The following is a 13,666-nucleotide window of genomic DNA, read 5'->3' as shown; positions in this document are numbered from 1 at the left end:
GCAATTGCATGCCTGTGTACTCAGGAACGGCCTCTAAATGCTGCCTCTGCTTCTGCAGGAGCTGATAGACTACCTACGCATACATTCTCACAGTGCTGTGTACGCCACGTCAATGTCACCACCTGTGATAGAGCAGATCATCACCTCCATGAAGTGCATCATGGGGCAGGATGGAACCAGTCTTGGTAAGTCTTTTTCGAAGCTTTTCCTTGACTTAGTTAAAAACCTTAGCAGCCAATTGTGATGTTTTGGTTAAGGTTTTTCCCTAAATAAGGAGTCGGGCTTCCAACAAATGCTTTTCAGTGTGTTAAATACACTGTGATAACTATACTGGCTCCCTTGTGCAGAACTTCCTCTCTCCCTCCCTACTTCCTGTCTTCCTTATTTCATTATAGGCAGGGGTTGGCATTGAGCTCACAGCCTCTGCATCCCAAGTGCTGGAATTAATAGTGTGTGTCACTATGCTTGAGTTACACATGATGAGACCTTTCTTTTTGTCCTACTGTGCTTCTAACTTTAGGACATTTCCCTTCAGGGTCTTAACCACATGTTTTGTGTGGAAATGTAATTCACTATATAGTGATTTGTGTCTTCAATAGCATGTTTCCAGAGTAAATGATTTGATTTCAAACCTTTTTAAACTTTCTAGTTTAATGAACAATGCATAATGAAGGTCATCGTAAATCTGTTTTTGTCTTTGGTGGGATGTGTATCCAAGGAGATGCAGATACATAACTGAAATCAAAGTAAAAGCTGTTGCTTTGTTTATTACTGTGTATCACCAGAGGGCAGTGTTGACTATGAAAGGAGGGTAATGAGTCTGTTTCTGTTTTTACTTTTAAAAGCCTTTGTAGGAGTGGGACCTTATGACACAGGAAATTATCATAGCACTTTGGAAATGGGAAATTATTCAAGGTCATCCTTAGCTATGTATCTTGAGGCTCTACTCATCAAAAAAAAAAAAAAAAAGATAACCAAGTTTTCTACTATCAGCATGATAGATACTTTAACTTGTTCTCTTGCTGTTTCTGAGGCACTGTGGGTGTGGTAGATTTTACATTCTCTGCCTTGGCTTCTTCATGGCGCTGTAGATTGACATGTATAGTACACGGCACTGTAGATGGGACCATTGGAACCATGTAAGTAGGTTGTCTGGTTTTGACTAAGACTTTTCTGAAACCCAAACTGACTTTATATTTGTTCCTATCTGTCAAAGATTCTTGTTATCTCTATGAAAAGACTTTTGGAAATAGTGTTATCAGCTCCGGTTTTATGCATTTGCCTGTTCATGAAGAAAGCATTAATGTTGCACAGCACAGGAGCCATGCCAGTTGCTTCCTAAGTTCACAATAACATATTTATTGCCTTTCTTTCTGATGTGAGAGAATATGTTTGGATATGAGATATACATGTATTCAGAGACAGTGCCTTACTAGTTTAAACAGATTATTTAGTTTGGTACATAGATTTAGACTAAGAAAAACCTAACAGCTATCAGTGTTAATATTGGTAATTTCTTAGTTTAGATCTCTATGATGAAGTACTTATGGATAAATGACTTATTTGTACATATCGAATATGTGTGATGAGAAAATGAAATATGGTAACTAGGAATATTATCACCTCCATGAAGTGTTGAATTAGCGCCTCTTTTCCAGGTTTTGCCTCTCTAGCCACCACCAAAGCTTAGCTGTGTGGCATCTATGTAATGCTCACAAATTCTATGGGTTAGGAACTTAGGGAACTACAGCTTATTTTTACTTCACAGATCTGGGACCAGATTAGAAGATTCCACTGCTAGAACAACTCAGGTGGTTGGGGACTGGGGTTGTCTGTCAGCTTCTTCACTGAGTATTGGAAGGCTTGTTAAATTTGCTGTAGTAACTCGAAAATTTTGAGTTAACTCAGTCAACCCACTGTCATGAGCTTTTCTTGGATATCATCAAAATTGATAGTAAATGGGCATAAGTCTGAGCAGGAGGCTATGGAGAATAGATGAGCCATACTTCAGCCCTTCCTCAGAGGACTTGGCACCCGTCTGCTTAAGTTGTAAAATATATTGTGCTGCCAGGTGGTGGTGGTGCCTGTCTTTAATCCCAGCACTCTGAATTCCAGGACAGACAGCCAGGGTTACACAGGGAAACCCTGTCTCAAAAAGCAACAACACCAAAAATGTGCTGTGCGGTATTATTACAGTATTTAGCATGCCCTGTGGTATACTGAAATGCCCATGAAGATAGCAGAGGAGCTTCAATGCAAAGGCAGTCTTTACTACATTCACAGGAAAGGCCAAGTGAGGGTCTGTTGACTCCAGTGCTACACTAAGGAGAGGAGTGTACATTGTATTGTCTGTCATTGGAAAGTCTGTGGCTATTCTCAGTTTTGCAGGGCTGAGAGCAGGTAGATAGTTATGTGAGTGTCTAATAGCGTTTAAACAGTTTGCAGGGTAGGGAAATACGGAATGAGTCAAGGACACAATATAGTTTTTTCTATTTTCAATAATGCCATGTAGGTTCTGCTACCTGAAATTTTACATTCTACTCCACTTGCAGAAATAGACCAGATTCCAGTAATAAGGACTGTCCCTATCGTTTGTGTTTTTAAATGTTACATAAGTCACTCATGTTGTATGGATTCTAGAACATTTTGCTGTGTTTATCACATTGTGAGTTCTTTGTGTAGGGGGTGATCTTCTCAGTTACTTGTTTACAGTTTTACAGCATCCCAGAGTATTCAGGCAGCCTTTTGTCCCTTCTGTTGATGGATGTTTAGGTTATTAGCTTTTTTGACCTGTCACTAGGACCACAGAGTGATCTGTGTGTATCTCTGCTCTGTGCTTGTAAGGTTAGATTGGATACCTTTCAATGAGTTTGTCAGACATTTTTCCAGGCTTCTAAATTCTTTTCCCAGCCAAGTGTACCAGCAGATGCCAGTGATCCCAATACTTGGAAGGCTAAGGCAGGATAATTGCTGAAGGTTTGAGGCCAGCCTGGGCCTTGTAGTACAGCTAAACAGAACAACAATAAGTTCCTCAGGGCTTCAGTATACTCTCCCACTACTGTTGCTATTCTTTAAAAAAAATCAACACTTTACTAAAAATTTATAAACAAGATCTAACATTTGTGCTTTTAAATTTATGAAGGTATCTAGCCAAAAGAATTAGAAATAGTAATGTCATGCAAATTGGTGGTGATTCACAGAGAAAACATACTCTAGAAAGACTGTGTTCTAGAATACTTTTCCCAGACTCCATTGAGGAATGATAGAACAAGACCAAGTAGTTTAACATTGTGGAGCTTAAAACCAGGAAAGGCAGAAAGAAAACCCAGCACTGTTTTCTGGGAGTAGGTAGCTGGGGAGAGAGCATTTTTATTTCTATTAAAATTGCATGCTACTAGGTGAATGTATTATTTTTTTTAGTAGAGCTTTAAAATTATCAAGTATATTAAATTCTACTTAAAATGAGATTCAAGGTGAGGTAGTCTGCGCTGCTGTTCGGAAAGTGCTGCTCAGAAAGCAGCAGCCAGGGAGGATGGGCTACACTTCTGCTCACCTTTGCAGCTCCTGTGTCCTTCCTCCTGGACAGCCCTGCCCACGTCCCCTAGAATTACTGTCATTTTTATAAATGGAAATTGTGCTGCTAGTGGCTCTCTTCCAGTGGCAATATCAAGAGCAGGTGAGTAGAAGAGGCCCAGCAAGTTCTGAAAAGCCCATCAAATTTTGGGGAGCTAGCTTGCTCTTCATGCCTCACTGACCATATTCTTTAGTGGATTTTAGATCCAAGCAAGATCTTTTCATGAATCAAAATATCCATAAAAATCAACTAAGTCGCTTTTTTAAAATTCCATAACTGCGGCTGGATTTAAAATAATTTAATGTTTTGTATACAGTATTTTGCTTGTGTAGTTGGATGCTGCCATCATGGTCTGATCAAAGACAAAGTGAATTGGATACATACATTTAATAGGTGGCTTTTACAGTTATTGCACAAGTTGTTTTTCATTTGGAAAACATCACTGCACTTCCCTTCTAAAGAACCTAGGTAAATTCTGTGAGTGGTGTAGAACTTGGGTAGATTGAAGTTTAATTAAACTTAGGTTTGGCTCATTAGAATTAACCCAGCAATAGACTTGCTAATGGGGTATTAAATGATCCAGGGAACTGTCAACAACTAATTTAGAAGATAGAAACTACTCTGTCTTTGAAGAAGCATCAGTATGATCTTGTAGAGAACTGTGTGCTGCTCTGGACTTTTGATCCACCCCAACACTGCCTTCCAAGCCCAGGAGCGATTGCCTTCTGCTTTTTCCTTTCTTATTATGTTTTAATGGAGATTGTGTAGAAACTCTTCCAGATCAGTGGGGGAACAGGGGTAATGAGCAAAGTGCAGTGATTAGAAAAGAAGGAAAAAGGCAGAGCAAATTTCCTGGTAAATGGTTTCATCCCTACCTTGCACATTAGAGCAGTTACTCCAGTGCTGAGCTCTAGTCCAGACCCCCTGTCCTGTGACTTAGTGCCTAGAGCACTGCTGTCAAGACATGTTTGTGTTAGCATTTATCAGGCTGGTACCAGCTCTGTGCTGGAGTTGAACAAGATGTGCTCTGTGCCTTTGAAAACAGCCATGCAGAGTTGGCCGGGTGAGATGCCTGGGAAGAACTAGTCTCAGTCACGGAAGCTTTCTCCTTGCTTCACCTTGCTCCTTTCTTAATTCCCTGCACCCTTCTCTGCCTTCCACACCACGTCCATGAAACTTAATTTGTAAATTATTTGAAGCAAACTCTGATCTAACCTGCTTAAGTCCCCACCTCCCATGGAGTCTCTTGTCACTTACCAAAAATTAAAGGGAAAAAATCCTTTTATAAATTAGTTGCTTCTGTTTCATTGTCTAACACAAAGGCCTTTTAACCAATGGCTTTAACTTTTTAAAATCAGTAAGCATTAAAACCACTTTACAGGTGAGGAAATTGAGCCCACATGTGGGGCAAGTTCTCTCTGTACCTTGTTTCTAAATAGGATGTGGCTTTTTAATCCATCGGCTTCTACTTCTGGCCATATTTAATGTTTTATTAAAGCAAACTGTTTTATGACCTATTTCTAATTTTCTTATTTTGTTCAGCTGATTTTCCACAAAACACCCAGTTTTCCTAGTGAATGCTCAGCCTGACAAATGACATCGACAGGGTGGGGGCATTTGACTGCCTACTTCCTCCCTCTGCTGACTCAGTAGCCACTTTACCAAGAGCTTTCCCTTCTTCTACTATCTCCTTTTCAAAATCCAAATGCAAATAACAGTTTTTATAGTAAGAAACTTTTCTGTTTCTTTTTCCAGTCAGTTTGAAGCTGGCTATTAAGATGCCCGCAAGTATGAGGCTCAAAGCTAGTCTTTGAACAGATTTACATTTGGCCATTAAATGGAACATTGTTCTTAGTAGAAAACCTAAAGAAGGCATTTGGGTTCCCCTGAGGTAGGAAAGGAGCCCTGAACCAGAGCCCTCATTTGGAAATGTGGTTGCATGCTTGTGGGGAGGCTAAGTCTTAAATATTCAAGGACTAAAACAGGTCAATTTCCTTAGCTCTGTTTTAATTATTTGGTAGCTTTATTTTATAGTCAGGTTTATTTTTAAAGATTTTTTTCCTACAATTTTTTTTTCATTTGCTTATTTGAGCTAACACATAGTTTTACTTTCTTCTCATCATTTTGAGTTTGTGATCGCTGTGACCTAGTCTGTTTTGAAGAACATATCTAACTTTGTACATCACAATATGATTGATTGACATTGTTTCTTTCCCTCAGAATTGTTTCTGGGGGTTTTGTCTAGAAGAGTTGGTCACAGGAGTCCTTCATCTTTTGGTACACAACTACTTTGTATATACCAGTAACAAGATACAGAGGCCAGTTATCTTCTCACAGCTCACCAACCAGAGAGAGAAGATATGCCTAAGGGTTGAGTTTATATTAATTGCTTCCTGTGACCTTTCTCATTCTCTAAATGTTTGATCTGTGTGTTCTGTCATCTACTTTCACAGTATTAAATGTTAAAGAAGAAACTTTATCAGTGATGCTTTTACTTTTAAAACAAATTTGTCTTTTGTACTGCTGGGCAATGAACCCAGGCCTTGCGTATAGTGAACCAGCTCTCTGCCTCTAGCTCCATGATGCTTCTTTAATACAAGACAGACTTCATAGGTGCAGAGATTGCTAGCTACAGTGAGGTCTTGTCCTAGGTATGAACAATTAATTGAGTTCAGTTCTGACTCCAACCAGGAAATACAGGAGTTTGTTGTTAAAGAAAGGGGTCTAAATCAGTGGAGAGGAAATATCGGTGTAAGGGTACTTTACCTTCAGAGTCTTTGCTGAAGGCACACAACAGTAAAATACCACAGTCAAGGGATTTTTTTCTAATCTGCTTTGGCAGGATTCTCACCCAAACTGGACTCCTCAAAGACAGGGGAATCTAATGTGTGATTTGGTCAGAAAAGTCTTGGAAGATGTTAATGTCAGTTTGGTGCAAGAAGAGAGTCTTCATCAGTGTCAAAAGGATTTCATGAAAGTACACTCTTGAAGTCCCTGCTTACACCAGAGGCATCTTATCATGGTAGTGTTTGCCTTTGTTCATATGCAAGAAAGCTTTAAAATAAGGTACAAGAGCAACCCAATGTGAGCCTGGGTTTAGTACCATTGCTGAGGGATTTGTTAAAAAATGAGGTTTCTAAGCCAGCTGAATGCCTGTAATCACAGGAGGATTGGAAATTCGAAGCCACCCTGAGCTATGTGGATTCTGTCTCCCACCCCTAGCCCCAAAGGATTGCAGCATGTTTTACTCAGACCCCTGATACTTACTGTCAGCAGGCTCATGGCATTTTAAAGAACACTTCAGTCAGAAAGCAAGCTAGCATTTATAAGACTTAACATGTTATTTATTTGGATTTTAAAGCTTGTTTACATCAGAGGGAACCAAAACCACTCTACTGTAAAAAAAGAAAAATACATTGGAGGGCAAGAAATGAGATGTTGTTAGTAAAGCTCAGCTGCTGGTTTTTATCATTTTCTGATGCCTGACTACCTAGGGCCCCTGACTTCTCATACCTCGGGAGGGGCTCAGAAGTCAACTAGGGAAGGATTGTGGATTCAGGCCTGTGGTCAGGATTGGTGAGGTTGCTTGAGTTGGTTTTTGTTTTCCCTCCCCATTTTGATTACTCATATTTTTGTAGACTATTAATTGGAAATCCCAAAGTTTTAGTAAATAACACACAAATCAACTTGGCCACAGTAGAATGTTTTCCTTTATGTTCATTATTTGTAAACTAACTTAACTACCTTGTCTTCTGACCTGGAAACGACTTCCTTAAACTCAGGCAAGCCTTTTTCAGTAGTTGCCCTCTTTGCTCCTCCGGACTGAGGTGGATGTGTGGCACACCGTGAACAGTGTGCGGGCCTCATCCCTTTGTTCTGCCTGAAGTAGCAGTGTCCTCTGTGTTCTATGTTAGGACTGGCTGTCCTGGACTAGGGGGGTGACTGAGTGGTAGAATGCTTGTCTAGCTTGCTAAAGGTTCTGGGTCTGAGGGGGAGACGGGGAGGGACTCAACACTAAATGACTTGGCACCCTTTAAAAATTTGGTTCTTTATTCTTTTTCAAAAGCTCTTGGCTTCTTTTCTTTTGTTCAAGGCCCTGTGTTACTGACTGTGCATTAGCAACCATTCTGCTAAACTTTTGATTATATTGAATCAACAACGTTAAGCCCTTGCCCCTGCTGCTTGTTGCACATCCTGTGGCAGTCCTCAGGAAATCCTATTTTTTGGCATTGAAACGAATTAAAGGATTAAGGCACTACAAGGGAGGGGGTGATAAACTGTTTGTGGGAGGAATTTCCCGGCCACCGTTAGTGAAAGCTGCTCTCCTTCTTATGGAGATAGAAAACCACGGGGCTGCTTTGGAACTGGCTCTCGGGGCTTGGAGAGGCAGGCCTGCCTGCTTTGATGTCCTTTAGTCTGGCAGTGGCCCTAGCTGAGCACTTTGATGCTTGATATCCAGTCTAGCAAAATAGGGCTCACAGTTGATGAACCTGGTTCTCACCCCTTTACTCCAGCATTAACAAAACTATTAACTCTTGTTTCCTGGAAGCCTTTACAAATACCCTTTTACAAGATGCTTCACAGAGACACTATAATATTTATAATAAGTCTGTTGGAGGTGCATTTATTTCCTTTCCTTTGGGCTCTTAAGTAGCTAACAGAGTTTTTTGTTGTTTTTTTTTCCCATGTGCTATTTATATGAAACCATGTAAGAGGAACATGTTATAGTTTGCCTTGCATTTTAGTTAACATTTCTTTTGGCTTTGTTTTTCATGGAGTTTGAGATACTGTCAGAAAATCATCAGGACAGAGTTTAGCTACCAATTTAAAGTCTGATTGTTTTTCTTTACATGTTCTTTCCCCACCTGCCCCCTTCTCTGGAACACTTGCTGCTTTATGATACGTTTAGATGTGATGATCTGGAGTTCAATCTAAGTCTGCATTCTAAAGGCCAAGTGAGCTGTGTGCTCACTGTCACTGGTCTCCCAGTCTTCACATTTCATAGACACTGTGGGGCTCTGTGTATCCTGTGTGTGCACTTGTGACAGTGTGTATAGAATGTGCTGACCCAGAAAGACTGTTAAGTTTAATCTTGTTCTACAAAGGTCATAGCTAAATATCATCTAAATGTGAGAATTATGGAATGGAAGTTTCTTAACGTTTAATCTTTCTTATCAGTATATTTCTGATGACATGGAAGTGACTTCAGTCCAACAATGAGATTCATAAGATAAGCAGGAAGTATACTAACAAGCATCAAATGTTTGCCACCACTGCAGACAAGATTTTACTGTTTTTGCTTTAGTCCTCATTTAGCTTTTAAAATCCCCTCCAACATAACTACCTGTTCTTATAGGAATGTATACAGATCATGGCCAAAAAATTTCTTTTTGTTGTTCTAAATTTTGCTGCTGTTCTTGGTAAGTACTTGTGTGTATGTATGGGAATGCAGGTGTTGGTCCTTGCCTTCACCTTGTTTAAGACAGGGTCTCCCTGTTGTGTGTGCCTGGTTACCTGCCTGTGAGCTTTCAGGGATTCTCCTGGCACTGCTTCTCACTGTAGGAGTGCTGGATACAAGCTCTTTACCCACTGAGCCATTTCAGTAGCCTTTCCTGTTTTTCTTTTTCTTTCTTTCTTTCTTTTTTTTAATGGCACTGAGAAGTGAATTCAAGGTCTCACACATGTTAAACACGTGCTCTACCACTGAGCTACATCCCTACTTCTCCACCTTATTTCTTGAGACAGGGTGTCTCTCACTGAACCTAGAGTTTACCAGTTCAGCTAAACTACCAGGCCAGAAAGCCCCCAGAATCCCTTGTCTCTGCCTCCTTAGCACTGGGATCACAGGCTAGTGCTGCAGTGCAGTGCCTAGCTTTTTCTGGGGGGCCTGGTGATCCTCAATCAGATCCTTGTGCTTGCACAGAAAACACTGCACCAATTAAGCTGTCTTCTCCCCTCCTGTCCCAGGTTTTAAAGTGTCTCAACACAGGAATCATTTTGAGAATAAGTGGTCTTCAGAACAACAAGTCATCTGATTGCCATTCCGAATACTCACATTTGTAAAGGCGAGTGCCTTATATGGGTTATTATCACCAGGATATTATTCCCGGAAGAGAAGGGGAACTAGTTGTGCCTGCCAGTAGGAAAGTAGCAAGATTTCAAGTAAATATATGAATTTGTTTATAAGTCTTGAATGTGCATTTTAAGGTGGCTGTGGCTGTGTGTTACACATTAAGATTGTGCCCAAGAGCTACAGAATAACTCATCTGCTAAAGGTGCCTGCCTCTGAGTTCAGTCCCCTAAAACCACATTGTGAAAGCAAAGAGATGGCTCCCACAAGTTGTCTGCTAATTTCCACACATGCCTTTTGTGTCCTCATACACATATTAAAAATGTAAAAGAACCGAGAGTGTGCCAATGAACTAGAAATGGGGAAGAGTCTCCAGATGACAATTAAGTGGGATAGTCTTCTGTTGAGTCTTTGAGAGTGAACGGTCTCTGACCTCTGCTCACTCACAATGACTTTAATTCTTATAATTTTCTTAGTTTTAGTATGTGTTTGAATGTTTTGCCCACATGTATGTCTATGCACTGTATGTGGCTAGTGCCTTTGAAGGCAAGAAGGCATCAGATCCCATGGGTGAGCCACAAGATGAGTACTGGAATCAAACCTGAGTTCTCTGAAAGAGCAGACAGTACTCTGAACCACTGAGCCATATCTCCAGCCTCCAGATTTGTTTTTGAAAGGGAGACTAAAAGTATATGTGTACACATATGTGGTAGATATGTACATACACATGAGTGTATGTGTGTGCCACTGTGCGTGTGGGAATTGAGTAATTTTTTTCTGGGACCAAACACAGGTCATCATGCTTGACAGAAAGCATCTTTACTCTCCAAAGCCTTGTTGGTTCCCCTAAATGAATTTTAGGTTTCTAGATCTGCAGCCCTTACAGTTAGTTTGCCCCATGGTCCCTGCTTTCCTTCTGTTACGGATCTCCAGTCAGTGTTGTTTGTAAGTTGTCCAGACAAGAAACCCCCTCAGATTTTCTTTCATTGCTTTCTGTAATTAATCACCAGAGTCCCTGGATAGTGCTTGTCTATCTCTGAACTTAACCCACTTCACTCTATGGCCAGTGTTCTTATTGACTGAATTTCCAGTCTTTTCACCAATCTTCTAGTAAAGTGGTTAAGCTAAATGTGACCCAGGTAGATCAAGAGGAAAGGCATTGCTAGTCAGGCAGTAGTGGCCCACACCTTTAATCCCAGCACTCAAGGGCAGAGGCAGGTGGATCTCTATGAATTTAAGGCCAGCTTGGTCTACAGAGTGAGTTCCTGGACAACCGGGACTATACAGAGAAACCCTGTCTCAGAAAATCAAAAAGACAAAAAAGAAGCAGTACTGGAGATCAGGATTGCAAGAGATCCGTGTAGATCTGTAGGATTTTCTGAGTTCATGGAATTTGCTGCAACAAAATACACAACATGAGCAATTTAAAAGGAAGGTTTATTTCTGCTCACAATCTCAGTGTTTCAAGCCACAGATACTGTTTCTAAAGCAAATACAGGGAACTTGGAGTGGCACAGAGCTGGGCAACCAAGAAACAGAAAGAAACAGAAGGGGTCTTGGTATGTGTCTCACGGCACAGCATAAATAAGTATTTCTAAAATTTAAAAAAAAAAAAAAAAAAGAATAGCACATTTCCCCAGTAGAATAGTTCCTGTCATTCCTTCCCTCCTGTTCAGTTTCTCTCACCATTAAGTATCTGATATTCTGTGAGCTCCCAAAGTCCGCCCTATCGATCGAGCCTTAGGCCAGGCCACACCTCCTTTTCTGTGTTTTCTTATGTTTTTGAGCCAGGTTGCTGAAAGCCAAGGGGGCTTTGGTGTTCTAGTACCCTGTTACAGCATCATCTTGGAGATGACAAGTGTGTAGTTTGCTACTGGACTCTGGTGTTTCATAGCAACAGCACTTGAATGAGTCAGGACTTTTTTCTAGCTGAGCTTTAAGGAGGTATTGGTCCTTGTTGTGGAAGTTAGCCCCAAGCTGGCAGATTTGCTCTAGTTTTTTAGTGTATGTGTATGTTTGTGTAGAACTGTGTCTAGTGTATACTACAATATTTTGTTGTTTAATTACCTTATTTTTTAAAAATATTCTCTGTATTTACATTTCAAATGTTATCCCCTTTTCCCCCACTCCCATCCCTTCAAGATCTTGGGGCCAGGGAAATGTCTGGGTGGTTAAAAACACTAGCTGCAGAGTGTAGTGAAAATGCTGTTGTCTTCTAAGTGGGATTGGCCTGAGCTCAAGGCTTAGCACCGTAGCAGAAACAAAAGAGACTTCATGAAGTTGGAAGGCCAAAAGTGACTCCCAAAAACTGTCCTCTGACACGCACCACACACACCTCAACCAACTATTTAAGAAATAAAAATGACTTCAAATTAATCTGGCCATGATTTCTAAAGGGATTCAGGTTCTGTCCTAGCTAGGATCTCAGAGGCAGACAGCTCTCAAACACTGTGCTACAATCTCAGCACTGGAAAAAATAAAACCAAAACACAATAGTGATTCTCAGGATGACTAGATGGTTAGCAGATAAAAACAGTTACCATGAAGACTTAGATAGATAGATAGATAGATAGATAGATAGATAGATAGATAGATAGATAGATAGATAGATTAGATAGATGGATGGATGTAAAAAAGTTTTAATCTTTTTTTAGTGTCATTGAGGGATTGACATCATATTTAATTGCATTCACGTATAAAATTCAAGTATATCTTAAGTACTGTACTAAAGAGACCCTTTCTTGAATAAAAGAAGTTATATTTTCTCCAGGACAAAAAAAAAAAAAAAAAAAGATTGGAAAATAGGAAGAACTCTGACCTTAGGACTCTCCATGTCACTGTCTTAAAATTATTTTTTATATGTCTCTGAGGATATGCCATGTGAGTTTGGGAGCCTAAGGAGGCCAGAAGAGGCCATCAGATACCCTGGAGTTGGAGAAACAGGTAGTTTTGAGTTGCATGACCTTGGGGCTGGGAACCCTACTTGGGTCCTCTGTTTGGAGAAGCAAGTACTCTCAGCCACTGAGCTGCCTCTCCAGGCCTGCACCTGTGTTCACTCTGAGACAAGGGTTAAGAATTAGTTGTAATATATATCTGTGCAGGAAGTCCATTTTTATTTGAGTTTGTGTTAAATAATTTGCTCAAACTTCGGGAAGGAAACTCTTTTGAGAATGGAACTAGATTGGCCTCAAAGTTGCTGTATAGCTGAGGACCACCATGAGCCTATCATCTTCCAGCCTGAAACTCCAAAGTTGTGGCATTACAGGTGTATGTTACTATACCAAATTTTTAAAGGATTAGGGATTGAACCCGTGTTCTCAGTGTATGCTTGGCAAGTACTCTACCACTAAGCTATATCTCCAGCCAGAGAATTCTTCTTTTATAAAAAAGAATCTTTTGGCAACCATAATGAAAATACACTCCTTGTATATACCATCAAACAAAATTTTGGTATAACCTCACTATGAAATACTATTCAGCAACAATAAAACTATTGATAGTTTTTTATTTTCTTAGAATGACCACACAACAAAACAATTTATTGACTGAGGTATATTGGTAACTGTTTTTTGCCACTGTGACCAAAATGCCTGATATAAGCAATTGAAGAGGGAAAGAATTCTCAAAGTGGACTATAAAGGGGGCCAGGCGTCCAGCATAAGGCATGTCTGTCCTATGACCTACTTTCTACAACTCAGTCCCACCTCCTCTAAAATTTCCAGCATCTCTTTTTCTTTCTTTCTTTTTAAAATATTTTTATGTATATGAATACATTATCCCTGCCTTCAGACACAACGGACATTACAGATGGTTGTGAGCCATTATTTGGTTGCTGGGAATTAAACTCAGGACCTCAGGAAGAGCAGTCAGTGCTCTTAACTGCTGAGCCGTCTCTCCAGTCCACTCTAGAATCTCTTAAAATAGCACCATCAGCTAGGGGCCAAGCATACAAAGCCATGGTTGTGGGGACATTTCATATTTAAACCTCAGTAAAGGGCTGGTTGATTGGTGATAGGGCTAGT

The 13,666-nt window shown here is 40.3% G+C and overlaps 1 protein-coding gene across 1 annotated transcript in view; it reads left to right on the top strand.

Moving 5' to 3' along the window:
• Nucleotides 1-13,666, top strand: part of SPTLC2 (serine palmitoyltransferase long chain base subunit 2) — an 80,916-nt gene that overhangs the window by 54,666 nt on the left and 12,584 nt on the right. The window contains exon 9 of the mRNA XM_080942550.1: nt 59-185. Coding sequence (XP_080798676.1) covers nt 59-185 — 127 coding nt within the window. The remainder of the gene's footprint in view (nt 1-58; nt 186-13,666) is intronic.

This window comes from Micromys minutus, assembly GCF_963924665.1.
Source record: "Micromys minutus genome assembly, chromosome: 1".
Lineage (NCBI taxonomy): Eukaryota > Metazoa > Chordata > Mammalia > Rodentia > Muridae > Micromys > Micromys minutus.
The sequence above is the reverse complement of the archived record's forward strand: the minus strand, read 5'-3'. Positions and strand labels throughout refer to the sequence as shown.